This window comes from Prionailurus viverrinus, chromosome B4 (genome assembly GCF_022837055.1).
Source record: "Prionailurus viverrinus isolate Anna chromosome B4, UM_Priviv_1.0, whole genome shotgun sequence".
Taxonomy (NCBI): Eukaryota; Metazoa; Chordata; class Mammalia; order Carnivora; family Felidae; genus Prionailurus; species Prionailurus viverrinus.
In genome coordinates this window covers 72899364-72919713 of record NC_062567.1, presented here as the reverse complement: position 1 = coordinate 72919713, position 20350 = coordinate 72899364, and the positions used below count along the sequence as shown (strand labels likewise).

Here is a 20350-nt window from a genome sequence, read left to right as displayed (position 1 = left end):
GCAAACCTGGGTTTCAGTCTCAGCTCTGCACTTCATGGTTGTGAGACCTGCTGACTTTATCTAACTTCCCCTCAGGTTCCTCTCTGTAAGGAAGACAATAGTTTTTCCCTGACAGAATTAGAGGGGGCTTTTAAAGAGAGGTTGTTGCCTTCAGTACAGTGCCTGGCACATGAATGCTGAGGAGTGGTGGGTATTGTAAGGTTTGCAAAACGGGTTTTTCTTTTCCCTTCCACTGAGGGAACAAGGCTAACGTCCCTGAAGCCAACAAGTGGGAGCCCAAGCTGATTAAGGTGAAGATGGTCCTAAAGAGACATTCCGAAGGATGGCTTCGAAAAGGGGGCTCCAGAGGGGAGTTAGGGGGACAAAAGGGTAGGGGCTCCGAGAGCGGCCAAAGACGGTGCTTCATCACCCACTGTTTCTGTAGAGTGTGTGTCCGTGTGGGTCCTGTGAGGCTCTGCTGACTGTGTGCGTCAGTATGACAATGTGTGCAAACCTTCTACCAGTCAGTGGGACTCAAGATTACCTTCCCTCTGTCAGGCTCCATTACTCAGCTTTCTGCAGTTCCAGGCCTTATCGCTTAGCTGTCTGCCCTCTGGCCTCTTCCTTTTGTTTACCAACTTGGCTGGCTTTCTCCTCTGGGAACAAAGGAGGTGTTCAGTTCTGGGCAGTGCGGGGCTCCAGCTACCCCACCCCCACTCCCTTCCCTTTCCAGGAGCACTGCCCCTCCTTGTCTCAGGCAGACCCCTTGGTTCTGAGAGGCCCCTTCCCACAGTTCCAGGGAAGGGAGAGACTGAGCTCGTGGCTGGCACCCCCTTTTTCTCACCCCGTAGCCCCCATTCTTGTCCCCAAAGAGGCCCCTAAAGCTTCACTTGTCTAGGCTGGAGGCAGCTCCTCTCCCCATTGTCTGGCCAGGATTTGGAAGCTCTGGTTTCCATAGCAACCCCTGGGCATTTAATTAAGGGAGGAGGCCTTCATCTCTTCTAGTCCAGGCAGTTCCAAATCTCTACCCGAAAAGGATACCCTGAGGGGGTGAGGAAGAAGCATTTTCCTCCAGTACAGCACAATTCTGGCTTCGGGGCTGAGCCCATTATAGCTTTCCCAGCCCGCCCCCTCCCACCTGCCAGGCCCATCCCCACCCCACACCAGAGCCGGCTGGGGAGACCTCTCAAACCAGTGAGGGCAAACCCCGGGTCCCAGGATAGCAGGGGTTTTGAGGGGTGGTAGGCACCCTCACCCATATACACTGACTGTTGCTTTGTTTACTGGGGTGGGTGAGACTTCCACACTGGCCCTGCTATCCAATTCTTTACCGTGGAATGGGTTCCGGACTCCTTGAACTCCCTGAAATGGAATGTCAAATGCTGTATATAAAAGTTCATTACAAGCGTTCTCTTGGGTACTGGGTACACAGTTTTCATCCGAGCCACAAAAGGGATCTGTGATCTCAAAACGGTCCCTAGCTCCTCTGCCATTTGCCCGCTGTGAGACCTTAGGCAAATTCCTTCACCTCCCTGGGCCTCCCAGTCCTCATCTGTAAAGGGGGATGATAATACTTCACAAGATCGTTGATGTCTGGTGAGAACTTAGTAAGGGGTGGTTGTGATCGTTTCTGTTACTATGAGAGAGGGTGAAGTGGAAGATCCTGAAGCTTATCCGCTCTACACTTACATCTTATAACCATTCTGCCCTCTCAGTGGGAGGCATTCCCCCCCCCCCCCAATTCCCTCTCAGCCCCACCCAGGCTGCTGGAAAGTGCTCCCGGACTCTGATCGGAAGCTGGCAGCTTTCAAGAGCCTCGTCATGAGGTGGAATTTCCATGCTCTGGTCACTGAGATCCCAATTCCTGAAATTCCTGCCTCCGGTTTCTCAGCTGTGGCCTGTGACCACTTTTCCCCATTTCTGGTTAGGTTACTATGTGTGTGTGTGTGTGTGTGTGTATGTGTGTTTCCTTTTCGCAGTATTTTTAGACTTAGGAGAAAATAAACACAATTCACACACTAGCACCTTTCTGATTGTTTGGTTCCTCACAGACAGGAGGGTGGGGGCACTTCTTTCCCCTGTGACGGGTCTTCAGCTCTTCCCTCCCCATACATCCTTACCTTCTGTTGAAAATTCCCAGACTTACCCCACCCATCTTGCCCCACACTGCCTCTCCCATCCCTTTAGCGTCGATAAATGCAGATTGTAACACAATTCTGAACTGTACGTGTCTCTGGGTCTTTTATCCTTGTTATATTTTTATCTTGTTTCCCTCTTGGAAAATTCCCCCACTGTGGCATGTTTTGTCCCTCTCTTCGGAAGAGGCAACTCTATCCAGGCAGCTCTTGGCTTGTTCCGTTGTGATAGCATCCAGATCCAAAGGAGGGACCGGGGAGTCTGAGGATCCGGGGACCCCACCACTTATGTTTCGGCTTCATCATCAATAAAGCAGTGTTTACCGACTGCAGCTGGGGAGAGATTTTGGTGCAATACTGTGATGAGGGGAGCCCTGAGCTCCGTGCCCGGCAGCAGCAAAGGCCTCAGTGCTGGAGCCGTTACTCCTCAGACCTGAGGGCCCCCCACCCCCCGCCAGGACGCGGGGCTGTTTCACAGCCCTGTTTCCCTCAGTTCGGTTCACACAGCAGCCAGAGTCCTGGAGCAGGACTGGGCACTGCCAGTGTCAGGAGACGCAGGTGATCCCGGAGGCGGGGAGAGATGTGGGAAGGGCTGAGAATTAGCCCCAGGGCGGCAGAGAAAAGGACTTACTCAATCCGCAGAGAACCGGAAGAGGGAAGGATAGATTTCCTAAGAACGGCGTGCAGGGCTCTTGGTGGCACCTCTTCTCACTCTCCCTCAGGACAGAGCAAGTGTTGGGTCAGAGAGACTGGGGCTGGTCAGCAGAGGAATGTCCTAGCTGTGGATGAAGCCTCTGGCTCAGGAAATCCAAAGTCCTTGCTGAGGAAGCTGAGGCTCACAGAGGTCGTGGCTGGTCCAAGGTCACGAGTTAGTGTGTGCCATGCCCCGGACGCAGCCCTCGGCCTCCTGAGTGCAGAGAGGCAAGGCTTTCAACTCACAGGCTGTGCCCCTGGAGGCCGGCACCGCCTTGGGGTTAGGGGGATGGCAGAATGAGTGGGGGCTCCCGGTTTGCTTAAGATTCACAGCCCCTAGGAAGGGCTGGAAAGAACTCGAGGTAAGACAAGTGATGTCTTGCGTTACTAAAGAAAGCTCAGTGAGAGGTTGAGGAACCCACCCAAGGTCACACCCCTAGTGATTATGAGGGTCAGGACTCAGACTCCGGCCAGCCATGTCTGTACTCTCAACTTTTGCTGCCTCTAGAAGTGTTGGAGTCAGGTTTTGAATCTGGCCTGGCTGCCTCCTGAGCCAAAATGCTAACGATGCTCTGTACCCTCAGAGGACTGAGGACTGAGGGGGACCATGCTGGTGCAACATAGCCTACAGAAAGCAGCCAACGTGGCTGTTTTCATTAGGTCTGGCTGCCCCTGGTTCCGCCTTTTCATTATTTGCTCCGCGCCTGGGTTTATACCCTTGGCTTTCACCAGCCTGGAAGCAAGGCCCCGTCCTCAGCAGTACACAGGATTGTGGGTAAACAGGTAACCACCTGACTCTGTCCTGCCTACTGCTGGACTCTGGCTGTCTGGAGTGCATCCCCTGATGTGTCCTTGAAAACTGACTCTAGGGGCGCCTGGGTGGCGCAGTCGGTTAAGCGTCCGACTTCAGCCAGGTCACGATCTCGCGGTCCGTGAGTTCGAGCCCCGCGTCAGGCTCTGGGCTGATGGCTCAGAGCCTGGAGCCTGTTTCCGATTCTGTGTCTCCCTCTCTCTCTGCCCCTCCCCCGTTCATGCTCTGTCTCTCTCTGTCCCAAAAATAAATAAACGTTGAAAAAAAATTTTTTTAAGAAAACTGACTCTAGATACAGCCGAAAGGGCTCTCAGAGAGCAAGTCCAAGTTTGAATTTTGTAGATGACGACACTGGGGGGCTCAAAGGGAGAAAGAGTCTTGAGTAGGGTCATTCCTTCCTTTAGGTCCACAAACAGTTACTGACCCCCTTTTGTGCCCCTGCCACTGTTCTAGGCCCCAGGAAAACAGCAGGGAACCATACTCTGGTTCTGCCCCCACAGGGTCCACCTTAGCAGAGTGGAGGAGAAAGATAATCAACAACAAAATCAGGCAGCAAAAAACATAAACCAGAAAAATAGCACAGTGACAAATGCCAGAGAACATGAAAGAGAATGAGTGGGTGGCCACTGTAGCCTCAGTGACCTCTCTGGGTAGATGACACTAAACCTGACATGAAAGGTGCCAGCCGGGACAGTCAAGGAGAAAGGCATTCCTGCCAGAGGGAGAGCAGTGAAAGGCCCCGAATTTGCTCGCACTCACGGAAAGAAGATGCTTCGAGAAACTTTAACATCAATATAGACGTAAACGTGTCTGTGTGCTGCCTATGTGTATATATAAGTAAATGTATATGTATATAAAGTGTGAGTGTGTGTACATTTTAGCGTGTGATTCACATGTCATTTCTGACTGTGACTTGTGGACAGAAAGTTGGAAAGCTATTACTGAAGGAATCAAAACAAGTTCAGTGTGGCTGGAGCAGAGTGGGAGAGAGTAAGACCCGAGGAGATGAGGTCAGCCGGGGGCAAGGGCAGCCGGTCATGTGTGGCTCCAGACGCCGGGATGAGAACTGGGATTTTATTCAAAGTGGGCCTGACCCCCTCCGAAGACTTAAGTGGAGGATGGACAGGATCTATGTAGTTTCTTGGTTTTGTTTTTATTCTAGCCATCTATTTATTAAAAAAAAATTTTTTAAGCTTATTTATTTTTGAGAGAGAGACAGAGAGACACAGAGAGAGAGAGAGAGAGAGACACAGAGACAGAGAGAGAGATAGGGAGGGGGCAGAGAGAGAGGGAGAGAGAATCCCAAGCAGGCTCCACGCTGTCAGACCAGAGCTAGAGAGGGCAGAGGAGGGCGGGGGAATTGCTACACGGCAGGAGGAGCAAGTGACTGCACTTGGGGGTAGGTCTGGCGGAGGGTCCACATCGTTGTCCAGCTCACTCCCATGTTTCTGAGGTGTTTCCCTCCCTTCTGACCCCGCCCCCCCCCCTTAGCATGAGGCCTCCCTACTACTCACCCAGCAAGTGGCCACCTTGGTCCTGACCAAGCCCTGGTGGTGGCAGGGGAAGCCAGCTGTGGCCTCACCCGTCTCCCGACTCCAGTGCCCGCTCCCTGTGTGGCTGCGCTGAACTTCCTCTGACTGCCTTCTGCTCTTCTGTTCCTCCAGCTCGGCCCGAACAGGACAGAACACGGGCTTCTTTCCCTGTTTCACCTCCCACCCATTCCTCAGCCATTCCTGTACTTCCCTCCTAATTCTCAGTCCAGCTCATGTAGCTCTGGGTGTATATGTGTGCATGTGTCTTTTCTCCTCCTATGTACATCTTTTTTTTTTTTAATATTTTCTTTATTTTTGAGAGAGAGAGAGATGGAGAGAGAGAGGGAGCTGGGGAGGGGCAGAGAGACAGGGAGACACAGAATCTGAAGCAGGCTCCAGGCCCTGAGCGGTCAGCACAGAGCCCGATGCAAAGGCTCAAACTCACGGAACCGTGAGTTCATGACCTGAGCCGAAGTCGGTCACTTAACCGACTGAGCCACCCAGGCCCCTCCTCCTATGTACATCTTTACTCACACACACATAGGCGTGCATTCACTGGTCCTCTGTCCAGGCCTCCATCTCTTGCTTCCAAGCCATCTCATCCTGCCAGAACATTCCCTGTACTCTGGCCCCCTCTCAGCCTCCTGTTCTTGTTTTACGTCATAGCTCAGTGCTACGTCCTCCAGGAGGTTTTCTTGGGAAATTCTCCTCTTTCCTCTTGTTTCTCCTTCTAATCTCTCACCAGACTCATGAAGCAACACCCAGCTCCCAGGAAGAGGGGTGGAGAAGAGCACCAGCAGGAGAAAAGCCCCGGGAATGGGCCTGGCACTCACAGTGAGGCTTTGGTTTCCTCCTGGGGAACATAAACAATATCACAGAACACCAACATCAAGCCAGGCCACTCTGTGACCGTGAAGGAGTAAGAACAAGACTTCACTGCAGTCACGTCCGAACGCAGACAAAAACAAGAACGTGTCCAAGCCACAAATATGACCAAACACCCCCTATCCCGGCTAGTGGGAGTGGCTGCTGTTTCTTCACCAATCACACTGTTCACCCAGCTGCTTCCTCCTAACTCCTAACAAGATTTATGAAGTTTCCCAATCACAGAATTCCCCAGCTTTCTGACAACAGAGCAAACCCCCACTTCCTTGACCTCTCCCTAAATCAGCAAATGTAAGTCCAAATCCTAAGTCCTTTCTAATGTCCTTTTCCTGGATGCCCACCGTTCCATCCCATGGTGCTATGTTCTCCTTGTTGCAGTGAATCCCTACACCCAGTTTTGCTCAGCGGTCACTGTTGGTGGTCTTTGGCTGGAGGGCGTTGACAATCAAGGACAACATGCAGGTGTGCTTTATGTAATGTTTGAACTACAGACTACTATATTTGGGGTTGTAAGTGCATTTTATGATATTTTAGCACAGGATTTCCTTTCCTAATTATTCTCAAGGCAAAATGTCCCACCCCCGACCCTGAATCACCCTTCCAGTGAATTGGGTTGATTCTTCAGTCCTTGGGCATGCTTACCATTTTCCTGCATCTGCATTCTTCCCTCACTAATCTTACATCACAATTGAAATCCTCTTCTATCACCTTCCAGGTCACATAGCCAGATCTGATCCCTCCCTCCTCATCCCTCCTATTGCACTCAGTTTTAATGAGCTAGAGGGCTCTTGCCTTGTTTCCCCTCAGAGCTGTAGGTTCTCTGAAGGCAAGCACTGAGTCTTAAAAACTTGGTTAGCACTCCAGGGGCTGCTCCAGCTAAAATGCCCCGTCAAAAGGTCAGGAGTTCCCAAGTGCTTGGGGCCAGAGATCCTTGAGATCATGAGAAACTGTGGCTTTAGACCAAGGAACGGGGTGCCTGAGTCCTGTTAAGGGATGGGGAGAAAGGGCCTCGTCCTACAGACTCCTTGGGGATGCCAGTGGCAGGTTCCTGGGAGCTCTTTGTAAGGATCCCTAGGGCAGAAAAAGAGCCTGGATACCCTCTGGTAAGAATCAGAGTGAATTTGAATTTGCCATCACCCGGAACATCTTTATGTATTATGTCACTGACCCAGATAAGGAATTTATCAGAGTAATCAGAGTCAAAAGAAGATAAGACAGTCCTGAGCTTTGAACATGTGGTATACACACACACACACACACACACACACACACACACTATACAGGCTAGTGATTTTTATTTTTTATTTTATTAAAAGTTTGTCTGTCTGTCTGTTTGTTTATTTTGAGAGTGAGAGAGAAAAAATCCCAAGTAGGCTCTGTCAGTGCAGAGCCTGACACGGGGCTTGAACCCATGAGCCGTGAGATCATGACCTGAGCCAAAACCAAGAGTCGGACCCCAACTGATTGAGCCACCCAGACGCCCCATGGGCTAGTGGTTTTGAAACTGTGTCCCCTGTAGTTTGTTCCTTAGAAGTACCCCAGGAGGGGAGGTACTTGACTGAGCCCCATTCCAAGTCCCTCGTTCTTTTTTTTTTTTTGTAATGTTTATTTGTGTGAGAGAGACAGAGACAGAGCACAAGCAGGGGAGGGGCAGAGAGGGAAACACAATCTGAAGCTGGCTCCAGGCTCCGAGCTGCCAGCACAGAGCCTGATGTGGGCCTTGAACCCACAAACTGTGAGATCACGACCTGAACCGAAGCCGGATGCTTAACCGACTGAGCCACCCAGGCCCCGCTCCAAGTCCCTCATTCTGATTCAACCAGAGCAATTTGGTTTTTCATCTTTTTTTGCATTTGGGATTCCGGATAAGATTTAATTTGTAAAGAAGCTTACTACATGTAAACAACACCATGGAGATGCAATCAGCAAAATCCAAAATATGGAAGACAGTATAGAATACACAACTTGGTTTCTTCAACAAATAAACGTCAAGAAAAAAAAGGGAGGTAGAACCTATGAAATGAAAGACATTTAAGAGCCATATCAACCAAGTCCAACATGTGGACCTTGCTTCACATTAAATCAATGTATTACATAGTTGGGAAAATATTAACACTGACTGGATATTTGATGATATTAAGGAGCTATTTATTTATTTTTAGTTGTGATAATGATATTATGGTTATGTTAACAAATTCCTGGGGCACCTGGCTGGCTTGTCAGTGAAGCATGCAACTCTTGATCTTGGGGTTGTGGATTCAAGCCCCATGTTGGGTATAGAGATTCCTTTAAATACAATCTTAAAAATTTTTTTAATATTTTATTTATTTTTGAGAGAGAGAGAGAAAGTGAGCATGAGCAGGGGAGGGGCAGAGAGAGAGAGGGAGACACAGAATCTGAAACAGGCTTCAGGCTCCAAGCTGTCAGCACAGAGCCCAACATGGGGCTCGAGCCCATGAACTGTGAGATCATGATCTGAGCTGAAGTCAGATGCTTAATGGACTAAGCCACCCAGGTGCCCCCAAAACAAAATCTTTAAAAACAAAAACCAAACTCCTTTTAGAGATGAGTACTGAAAAAAATCTATGGATTAAATGATATGATGTCGGGGCGCCTGGGTGGCTCAGTCGGTTGAGCGTCCGACTTTGGCTCACGTCATGATCTCACAGTTCGTGGGTTTGAGCCCCATATCAGGCTCTGTGCTGACCGCTTGCTCAGGGCCTGGAGCCTGCTTCAGATTCTGTGTCTCCTTCTCTCTCTGCCCCTCCCCTGCTCACGATTTGTCTCACTCTGTTTCTCAAAAATAAATAAATGTAAAAAAAAATTTTTTTTTTAAATTTTTTTTTTAACGTTTATTTATTTTTGAGACAGAGAGAGACAGAGATGAACGGGGGAGGGTCAGAGAGAGGGAGACACAGAATCTGAAACAGGCTCCAGGCTCTGAGCTGTCAGCACAGAGCCCGACGCGGGACTCGAACTCACGGAGCGCGAGATCGTGACCTGGCTGAAGTCGGACGCTTAACCGACTGCGCCACCCAGGCGCCCCGTAAAAAAAATTTTTTTAAATGACATGATATCATGTGTTTGGAAATCATCCAGTACAGAAGTTGTAGTGGGAGAAGTGGGTGGAGGGCATAGATAAATAAGATTATGTTGATAATTATTGAAGTTTAGTGACAGATGCATAGGAGCTTGTTGTATTATTCTTTCTCCCTTTTTACAGGTTTGAATATTTCCACACTCACAAAAAAGCTTTAAAAAACGTCAAAGGAGACTACATAAATAAGATTTGGAATTATAACCTTATTTTTTAAAGTCACAGATGTATCAAGATATAATTCAAACACCATACAAGTCACCAATTTAAACCGTATAATTCAGTGGTTTTTAGTATATTCACAGAATTGTACAACTATCACCCAATCAAATTTAGAAGCTTTTCATCACCCCCAATCACCACCTCGTATCAACTCCCGTCACCCCCCATCACCACCTCATATCACCCCCTATCATCCCCATCACCCCCATCACTACTTCATATCACCCCCAATCACCATGTCACCCCCCTGTCACCACCTCATATCACCCTCAATCACCTCCTCATATTATCCCCATCACCTCCATCACCCCTCATGTCACCTCCCCATCACCCCCATCACCACCTCATATCAACGCCCACCATCCCCAATCTCCTCCTCGTATTACCCCCCATCATCCCCATCACCACCTTGTATCCATTAGCAGTCACTCCCCATTCCCCCAATCCTGACAGCCCCAGGCAGCTGCTCAACTATTTTCTGTTTCTTTGGTCCATCTATTCTGGACATTTCACACAAATGGAATCAGACAATACGCGGTCTTTTGCACCTGGCTTCTTCCACGTTAGGATAAGGTTTTCAAGTATAGCCTTGTTTTAAAATTTTCTGGTCTTGATAGGAAAGAACCACCTTGTAAGTTTATTACTCTGGCTATGGATTTTTACATGAAGACACTCGGAAGAGGTTTAAACAAACTTAGGGGAAGGAATCTAACTGCTGGAAAGAAAGAAAGAAAGAAAGAAAGAAAGAAAGAAAGAAAGAAAGAAGAAAGAAAGAAAAGGATGAAGGAAGGAAGGAAGGAAAGGAAGGAAGGAGGAAGGAAGGAAGGAAGGAGGAAGGAAGGAAGGAAGGAGACTAAAGACCCTTTCTCCAGTCCAAATCACTCACATTACATTTAAAGAAACAGGGGCCCAGAGAGGAAGTGACTTACGCAAATGTCCTAACAGCTTGTTAAGGGCAGAGCAGGGTCCAAAACCCAGACCTGCTGAACTTTGGCTCCATCCTCTGTTCATGTTGCCACGCTGCCTTCTGACCTAACACACACACACACACACACGCACACGCACACACACGTCACTTTTCCCACCACAGCTCATAACCAAGTGACCCACAAAATATCTTCATACACATCTTGAGAATCCACCACAATGGCGGCTGCTTGGTCTCACAGCTCAGGCTTTCCGCTGCCCTACCCTGACATGCAGTCAGTCACCCAGGGAAGAATCAGTGTTAGCGCCAGCTCCCGGAGTTTCTCTCTCAGAGGAGCTCGAGAATAGCAATCTTGTTAGAAGCCAGAGAAAGCTGTTTGCATGGCAGGAACAGTTTTTACTTACACTGAATGGCTCTTTGGAGTGGCTGGTGGAGAGGGTATATAGCGGGGAGGCTGGTAGAGAACATGGAGAGAGAGGGCTAAAGCCTTTGGGACTACCATTGGAGGGAACCAAGTTAAGGGTTAAGAGGATGTATAGGAACCCCACGGAGGCCTCCAGAGCTGAGTCCAGATGAGCCTGACGGTGGGAAGAGGAGGAAAAGGTCAGGTTGAGGGAAAGGACTCCAGGTTGAGGCAGTCTGGGATCTTACAGCTGTTCCTGGAACTCTCCCAAACCGTACTTATGAGCAGTTCAGAGAAGCTGTCAGGTGGCCGAAAAGGGCGAGAAGAGGACACACTCTACAGACGGATTATCTGAGGGCTGAGCATGAGGTCTCAGGGAAAAAATTCCAGAGTGCCTGGGAGAGGAGGCTATGGTGGCACCTAGGTAACTCTTACTACTCTGGAGATTCCTTTAGGTGATCCTTGGCCCCTGGAAGGGGGAGCCCTAGGAGATGGGTAGAGGACAGTGCAGGCCTTAGCCCCAGAGCCCTCAGACAAATAATTTGGGCCTGGATGGCACAGGATTTGATGAGGGGCACACTGGGTAGGCTGCCTTCTCAAAATACCATCCATCCCCTGTCTATAGTGAGCACTGGGGATTTCACTCTTAAAAATCTGTCCCTTTGGGTCTGGGAAGTGTTTTTAAACATCCTTTAGAACAGGGAAAATAATCCTGGGTCGGGCACCAATGAAGGTAAAGCTCAGACAGAACAAGATCCAGGCATGCTCCAGAGGTGCTGAGCTTGACAAGGGTAAGAGATCTAAAGATAAACTCTGGGGTGCTCTCATTTTTGCCCAAGATCAGCTTTGCTCCAAACCCTGATCCCCAGAAGGACTTCTTTAGGCCATCTTGGTTCCTGAATGATCAGTGGGCAGTTTGAGCTGTGCATACCCCATGGTCCTGTCTAGCGAGGGGCAGGGCCCAAAGGCAGTCATTAGCTCATCACAACCTTGGGTTGCCCTCCAGCCTGCTGATCCAAAGTCCCAGGCCAAGTCTTCCAGTCTGAACTTTAACCAGGTGACACACAGCATGTCGGCATTAGTAAGTGTCAACCTAGAACTGGACCTGTGCCTGATTCATCCAGGAAGCTGAACCCAGGCGGCAGAACAAACACCCTTAAGCAGCTCCTGCCTGGCATGGGGTGAGAGGTTATCTGGCCCAACAGACAGAGACTTTGTTTGCTTTAGTCTCCTCCTCTTTCTCATCCCCACTTGCCAGGCTCCCTCATTCCTTTCTCTCTGTCCATCTCTGGGTCAGGAACTGTGTGGTTTTTTTCCAGATGATGCAAGAAGACCTATCTATCTATCTATCTATCTATCTATTTATTTATTTGAAGGTGATTCTAGACTTGGGCATTGAAAGGGGTACAGCAGGAGCTGATAAAGAAGTATAGCAGGAGCCTCTGGGAGAGGAAGCCAGAAGTGGTTTGGACGGGGATTAGATGGAACAAAGAGGTCAGAGATCTGGGGGGCCACCGTCCCACCCCCTACCCCGGGTGCCACCTGTCTATAGTTGGGGCAGATCCTGCTTTTCTCTTGGGACAATGCCAGCCTGACCTCATTTTCTGCCTTCATGGCCAGTTTGCTTTTGACACTAATTGATGGACACTCAAGACCATTAATTTTGTTTCACGTCCCCTCCCCCTTCCTAATACAAATGCAAACAGCGTGGGAATCCCCTTGCAGAGGAAGCAACGGTGCAGCTTTAAGGGAAAGGGAAGGGAAGAAGAGGGCACTGACTCAGATTTCCCCACCATTGGCTGCTGGAGGGGATCCCACCTCAGGGATTGGCCTTGACAGAGCCCGCCTCCTCTTGCGATTGGCTCAGCCTGGGAGATATAAGGTGGCTGTGCCGGCCTCGTTTCCATTCGGAGGGAGGCGAGGAAGCCGGCCGAGTTTTTGTGCTGAGAGGCCCCTGGCGCAACCCTCTCCTCTCTGAATCGGAGTCCAAGTCCCGCGGAGGCTACGGTCATGAAGGAGAGACGGCCCCCCCAGCCAGTCGTGGCCAGATGTAAGCTGGTTCTGGTGGGGGATGTGCAGTGCGGGAAGACAGCGATGTTACAGGTGTTAGCGAAGGACTGCTATCCCGAGGTGAGCTGCCCGCCTGCTGGCCAGCGTTTCTCCTTGCCCGCCTGTCTTCCCCGCGGCCAGGCTCCCACCTGCCCGGGGGAGCTAGCCGCCCGCCGCTTACGCCACCCCAGCCTGCCCCATCCTCAGGCGCCCGGCCGGAGGACCGCGCTGTCTTAGCTTCCCCTGAGACCTGTTCCACTTCTGCCGCCGCGCTGGCTGGCCCCTCCTCACCTCTTCACCCACAGGCCCCGATCAGATGCCTTCCTACCTCCCTTCGACCTGGAGTCGGCTCGCTCGGGAGAGGGAACTGGAGGCATTTCAGAGTCTGGGGTTTCTCCTTGACGTAATACCTGCCGGTCTCCTCATCCCATCCTCAGAGGTTCTGCGAGCATGTCCGCAGGCGGGCTTCGGCTGCCCTGCTGGTCCGAGGGGCTTGTGGGAGAAGATACAGAGCTCGAATTGGCTTGTGTCTCTAAAATTGGGAGACAGACAAGTCTGGAGCTGTGAGAAATCTGTGTGTCTGCCTCCCTGACCATGTGGGATATGGGGGGCTTGTCCCTGGCTGGAAGTCATTCAGCTTTGTTTCTTCCATGGAGCAAAGTGCCTGTGCCTCTAGGCTCCTCTCCTTCCTGTCCCATGTGGTCCCTCCTGCCCCAGGTATCCCTGCCCCTTATCCCCTGCCACTTTAGTGTCTCACTAGGGTGAGTGGCTTCTTGTGTAGCCAGCACTGATCAGAGGCTTATGAGGGTAGGGGCACCCAGGGTGTGACTGGTTCCTCTCTTTTCACAGACATATGTGCCCACCGTGTTTGAGAATTACACAGCCTGCTTGGAGACAGAGGAACAGAGGGTGGAGCTCAGTCTCTGGGACACCTCAGGTAAGACTGCCAACCCTAAATGCCCCCTTCCCACCTCCACTGGTCTGCTACAGCTGCTCTCTTAGGAAATTGTTTCCCTCTTTGGTGGGGAGAAGGAGTATGTATGATACTGGCCAGGAAACTGACAGAAGGGGACCTGAAGATTGCTTGGTTGGCTGGTCCAGGGGTGCAGAGTGGATGAGCCCCAGAAGCCACTTCTCTGGGTCTAGCTCCTTCCTTCAGAGGGCCGGGATGGCGAGATGAATGAACCTTGACTATACCTGGGGGGCTGTCAGATAGGGCTTCTCCATTTCCACTCCCTGTTCTCTACCCCTCCCCCCCACCGCCCTCCCCCCCCCCCCCCCCCCCCCCCACTGCCTTTACTGCCCCAGAGCAAAGCCAAATGAGAGACAGGAGTCAGTGCTGCTGGAGGCAGTGGTGGTTGAGGCCCGGAGACAAGCCTGCTTTGGGGGAATATTGCTCCTGACTTGGTTTTCTCTCCTGCATTCCATCTTGGGTCACTGCTGTCCGCCTGCCGCAGCTCCGTTCCACTTGTCATACTGCTGCGGCTCAGGGATGAAGCGATGCATCATCGATGTTTTGGAGGGTGGGGGAGATGGCTTTAATACGGGGCACAGTCAGGTTGTAGATAGTGGCAGGGAGGAGGGGTGGCTGTGACAGTCCCCCCCCCGCCCGCCCCCACCCCCATACTGGGCTGAGGTAGAAGATGCCCGGTCTTTCTGGAATATAGAAAACAATATTTTTCCAGCCTCCCAACCCTAACCCCTCGGTGCTAGGCTGTCCTTTGCTTTGATTCTGATCCCTGCTCATTATCTCCTTTACCCCAATGCTTTTTTAATAGACTGGGCTCAGAGTCCTAATTAAGGACTAAAAGCCAGGAATAACAGAAAGAAAATAAAATCCACTCTCTAAAAATGGATATTCAGGCTGAGTTTAAAGAGGAACTGTGTAAGCCACTAGGGCTTTCCTGTTACATATAATAAATATGCCATCCTACTCCTCAAAGAGCTGTTGTTCCCATGATACAGTTTTGAGGTCTGAAAAGATTGGGGGTAGGGGACGGATAAACAGAAAATGAGATCTCCTCATGCCTCCCCCCCCTCCCCAAAACAGAGCAAGACAAAAATTCCTCCACCTGGTATGCTTTCCTCCGTTGCAGCACCAGGGGTTGGGAGGCAGGGTTCTGGTTATCGTGGACTGTGCTATGCTGGCTGGATCCGACTAGAATGCAGCTTGGCTACGTGATATATGGGATTTCGTCTGCTGTCCCCTGTCCACCTCTCAGTCTTCACAGAATCTCACTGCGGCTCATCTCTTTTTTACTACCACTGCCCCCAAATGCCCCCCCCCCCCGCCCTGGTGGAATGCAGCTCTTGAATCCCAGTCCGGATAATGGAAAGTCAGCAAAGTGGTGTCAGTTCCCTGTGTCGCATGCCCACCCTCCAGTTTCAGAAAGGATGCAGACTATCAGTCATCCTCAAACTCCTTTTTTTCAAATTAGGTGCCCACAAAGAAGGAGGAAGCGGTAGGGGTGTGTGGGATGGGCCCTCCCAACCGAGGGGCCAGGGTCCAGGGTCGAACCTGTTCCCATTACTCACTTGCTGGTTTTAGGGGAGGGGGGTTGCCTGGAGCCAGAATGGAGGCCTCCTCCCCTCCCCTCCCCCTTCCCCACTGCTGCAGTGCTCCCTTTGCTCAGTCCTGCGGTGCTAAGACCCCACCTCAGACCGGGGATGGGGGCAGATTGCTGAAGGGCCACAGTTATTGCAACTCCTCTTTACTCTTTTTTTTTTTTTTAAACGACCAACCCCCTACCCCAGCTTGGATTCCCCCCAGTTTCCATGGCGATTGTGGTGCAGGGAGAGGGGCTGCTTGCTATTCTGAGCACGGGTTGTCTGAGTTCCAAATCTGCTACTGTTCCTTCCCCAGGGTGGAGGGGGGCAGGCTGAGCCCCTAGCATTCTCCCATACTGGACCACCTGGGTCTGCATTGCCTGCTGCCCTCCCAGTGAAGGACCCTTCCTCGAGCCTCGAAATCCCTAGCCTTTGGTGCTACTATCTTTGAAACTGCCTCCCTGAGATCTTGGGGGATAGGGGCTGCAGCTTTTCGCAGGAGGAGTAGGGCACTGAATTCGTGATATTCTTCCTCTCCTGCCAGCCTCCTAGAGTTCTGACCCCATGGCAAAGAAGCAGGGCAGCCAGTTATGTAACAGGCAGGTTTGTTTTTCCTTTGGGGAGACCCTGGAGCAGAAGCAAGGAGCAGACGTAGGGCAGCAGGCAGACTCTAAAAAGAGACCTTACACAAGCCCTGGTCTCTGCAGGGGTGGGAGTATCCTCCTCTGGGATTCAGAAAAATGGTAGACCTTAAATTAAGCGCCCTGTAGGAGATCCAAATTCTATTCTACCCACCCCTCCTCCCTTTTATTTCCCTCTTTCCCCTTTTCAGGGCTAAGGAAATGATTTTTTTTTGTACTGCTTTCTGGCAGGTGGTCAGGTCCCAAGCTTCCAGGCTGTAGCATGTTCCCCTGGGAGATGGGTGGGGCCAACTAACCTAAGGGCCAAGAATGGTATTCCCGGGTCTCTCTGGGCCTAGGCCTGTAGGGAAGGGGAAATGTCACCATCAGCTCTTTCTCCTCCATACCAGGATCTCCCTACTATGACAACGTCCGTCCACTCTGCTATAGCGACTCAGATGCAGTATTACTGTGCTTTGATATCAGCCGACCGGAGACAGTGGATAGTGCACTCAAGAAGGTAAGTCTGGATAACTGTGCAATCTCTAACTCAGCTTGAGAACAAGAAAGAATCTTGGGGACCTCGTTGTCCAATCCCCTCTTCTGGAGCAGGAAGAAACTGAGGCCAGGGAAGGAAGGGATTTCCCCGAAACCATAACCATTTGCTACAGCTCTGGGACTGGAACCCAGATCTCTCCCCACTCTGCCTCCTGGCTTTGCCATATCCTATACTGCTCTGCCAAGGGCCCAGCAAGGGAGGTTGGTATTAAAGACTCAGGAGGTGAAGGACTGAGAGTCAGAACCTTTCAGTGATAGGGTTTGAGGGTTGGAGGTGGGGTCTTTTGGAGGCAGCGTCTGTAGACCTTGATCCCAGGCCCAGTGGGACTGGGCAAGGCAGGCAGGTGTGAGCAGAAATGCTGGTAGGAAACACCTGGTTTGAGTGGCAGAGTCTGCCCATACCGAAGCGTCTCAGAATATCCTGTGGGACTATTTCCCAGGATACTTTGGGATTATTTCCTTTCCTTGGGAAGAGACTGGTTGGTTTCCTCCTGATCCCTCCTGGCTTTCTGGTCTCGTGAAGCTCTTTGACTGGGTTGAGGGGCCAGATCCAGGACCCAGATGCTTGGCAGAAAGTGGGAGGAGATTCTGCCCCTGTGACAGGCTCTCGGGTCAGCACTCCTGTGGCCCCAAAGGCCTCACAGGAAGATGATGTAATTAGTGCATTGGTGATGCTGTGACTCAGGGAGGGTTGGGCTGCCGATAAGCTGGATGGTGTGTGTGATGTTGCCAACTGGGTTTCTGCAGGTTAGCCACTGACTCTTCCTTCCTCCTTCCCCCTTCCCTTCTTACATGGCTCTTCAGTGGAGGACAGAAATCCTGGACTATTGTCCTAGCACCCGCGTTTTGCTTATTGGCTGCAAGACAGACCTGCGAACAGACCTGAGCACACTGATGGAGCTGTCCCACCAGAAACAGGCACCTATCTCCTACGAGCAGGTGTGTGTGTGTGTGTGTGTGTGTGTCTATGTGCACGCATGTGCGTGCGTGTGCGCACACACGCATGTGTTAAAGGTGGGGTGGAGAAAGCTATAGGCGAAGGACTTGAAATACGGCCCTTGCTCAAACTCTCCCTACGGCAAGGGAGATTGGTATCCTGGGGGGCCATCTGTAATCAGCAAATCAGTCACCTAAATAGAGGTGGCAGGTAACTACTTACCCCGGTTTATGCTATAGGTTGGCAGATGAGTCATTCCTGTGTGTGCTAGTATTTCTCAGATTTTTTTTTTGTTGACCATCTACATTAGAATCACTAGAGGTGCCTGTTAGAATTCCTGACTCCATATCTATACAGTCACTCTGGGAGAAAGATACAGAAACTGTGTTTGGGGAGCACCTGCCTGGCTCGGTCAGTGGAGCATTCGACTCTTTTTTTTTTAATTTTTTTTTTTTTGTATTTTATTTATTTTTGATAGAGGGAGACAGAGCATAAGTGGGGGAGGGGCAGAGGAAAAAGGAAACACAGAATCCGAAGCAGGCGCCAGGCTCCGAGCTGTCAGCACAGAGCCCGACACGGGGCTCGAATTCACAAACTGCGAGATCATGACCTGAGCTGAAGTCGGCCGCTTAACTGACTGAGCCACCCAGGCACCCCAGCACACGACTCTTGATCTCAAGGTTGTGGGTTCAAGCCCCACGTTGGGTGTAGAGATTACTTAAAAAAAAAATCTTAAAAAAGAAGAAATTGTGTTTTTAATGATATTCCTTGATATTTTCTTTTCTAAGTTTATTTTATTTATTTTGAGAGAGAGAGAGAGAGGAGGGTAGGGACAGAGGGGGAGAGAGAGAGAGAGAGAGAGAGAGAGAGAGAATCGCAAGCAGGCTCTGCACAGAGCCCGAAACAGGGCTTGATCTCACGAGCCATGAAGTCATGACCTGAGCAAAGATCAAGAGTCGGAGACTTAACTGACTGAGCCGCCCAGTCGCCCCTGGATAATTTCTTTTGCACATGGGAGCACAGGACCATTTCTTTCAAACCAGTGGTTCACATTAGAATCATCTGGGGAGCTCTTAAAAATATCAATGCCGGGGCGCCTGGGTGGCTCAGTCGGTTAAGCGGCCGACTTCGGCTCAGGTCATGATCTCGCGGTCCGTGAGTTCGAGCCCCGCGTCGGGCTCTGTGCTGACAGCTCAGAGCCTGGAGCCTGTTTCGGATTCTGTGTCTCCCTCTCTCTGACCCTCCCCTGTTCATGTTCTGTCTCTCCCTGTCTCAAAAATAAATAAAACGTTAAAAAATATACATATATTTAAAAAAATATATCAATGCCTAGGCCCTTCGGCAAGATTTACTTGGTCCGGTATCCATATGGTTTTAAAAGTGTTACAGGTACCTGTGGAAAATAATCAGCAGAGGGTGGTGATGGGAGACTGGCTGTTGGGTCCCGTCCGGAGTAGCCCTGGGGAGTACCACTAAGCACAGAAGGCAGGGTTTCAGAGCCATTTTGGACGATTGCATTCATGACCTCACCCCCTCTGCAGGGCTGTGCAATAGCCAAGCAGCTGGGTGCAGAAATCTACCTGGAAGGCTCGGCTTTTACCTCAGAAAAGAGTATCCACAGCATCTTCCGGACAGCATCCATGGTGTGTCTGAACAAGCCCAGCCCAGTGCCCCCCAAGAGCCCTGTCCGAAGCCTCTCCAAGCGACTGCTTCACCTCCCCAGTCGTTCCGAACTCATCTCTTCTACCTTCAAGAAGGAAAAGGCCAAAAGCTGTTCCATTATGTGAAGTGGGGGTTGGAGAGGGGAGGCAACCTCCCACTTCCTCCCTTGGGTTGCAGAGGCACGGGGAGAGGGAGGACGGGACAATTTAGGACACTGGACACGAGTTTTTCAGACAGCCACGGTGAGGGCTTGGAAGGAGACAGGAATGGGACGAGGAAAGAGCCAGGCCCGGCTTGAGGACCTGACACTGAGAAAGAACCATCACACCCCAAGCCAGGCACTAGGTTGTGGTGGGGGCGGCTGCCCCAGTGTCCCCCGCTCCAGAGGAAGGAAAGGTGTGGGGGTGTGGGGGGCATGCTGGCCTCATGAGCTTGGGGGCCTATAGGAGCCTCACCTTCAGCATCATGCCTCTTCCACAGCGCTTCCATGCGGGCCAGGGGATGGGAGGGGTCCCTGAGCCCTTCCCGTCCCCTCTGAGGAGGCCACAGAGGAGTGGAGCGGGGAAGCCAAGAGGCAGCTCCCTTGGGAGCTGTGCCCAGGTGCTTCATAACTGAAATGAGAAGGGCAGGAGCTGGTCAGAGCCAATGAGAAGGAAACCTCATCTTTGCATAGCCCATGCCTCATGGAGAGGTGACATCATACATTCATATGCTTCTCACCTAAGTCCCCAGGGTCCAAGGGAGAAGCCCCAGACCCCCTTCTCTTGCAGTGTGGGGGTGGTGGTGCTGCAGGGGGCAGGGCTGGGTGGGGGTCACCAGACTTTTTCTGCCCTTAGGGCAGTACAGCTGGCATTTGTTTTATAGACTCTTGTCTTTGGAATTGGGGGGAGGGGGGAGTGTTTCAATCTGTTATATGTTCTGTGTTTAAAGAAGAAAACCTATTTATTAATGAAAAATATAACACATATAAAGAAGCTGGCTCCGTTTTCTTTGTTTCTTTCTCTGTTCCCCTTTGTTTGGTCTTTGATACCGAGGAAGGAGCTATCCTGCGGCCCTTTCTGTGGGTTGCAGAGTGACTGGCTCTGCTGTTCCCTGGCATTTCCAACAAGGATCTCCCTTCCCCCCAAAGCACTACCTGACCCAAACCTTACCCAAGTCCAATAAGCTTATGAAGATCTCCTTAGCCCTAGGGCAGGGTTTCTCCACCTTGGAACTAATGACACTTTTTTTTTTTTTAATGTTTATTTTGAGAGAGAAAGAGAGAGAGAGAGCAGGGAGGTGCAGAGAGAGGG

General features: G+C 51.0%; 1 protein-coding gene across 2 annotated transcripts; it reads left to right on the top strand.

Moving 5' to 3' along the window:
- Window positions 1–5595: 5595 nt before the first annotated feature.
- Window positions 5596–19850, top strand: RND1 (Rho family GTPase 1). Of its 2 annotated transcripts, XM_047868359.1 has the most exons (6): window positions 5596–6326; window positions 6414–6497; window positions 13584–13671; window positions 16312–16421; window positions 17264–17398; window positions 18938–19850. In XM_047868359.1, exons 2-6 carry the CDS (start codon window positions 6492–6494, stop codon window positions 19181–19183), a joined length of 585 nt encoding a protein of 194 aa, XP_047724315.1. In that variant the 5' UTR covers window positions 5596–6326; window positions 6414–6491; the 3' UTR covers window positions 19184–19850. The 2 variants fall into 2 exon arrangements, with proteins under 2 accessions (XP_047724315.1, XP_047724314.1); XM_047868358.1 differs by lacking the exons at window positions 5596–6326; window positions 6414–6497 and adding an exon at window positions 10163–12815.
- Window positions 19851–20350: the final 500 nt, after the last annotated feature.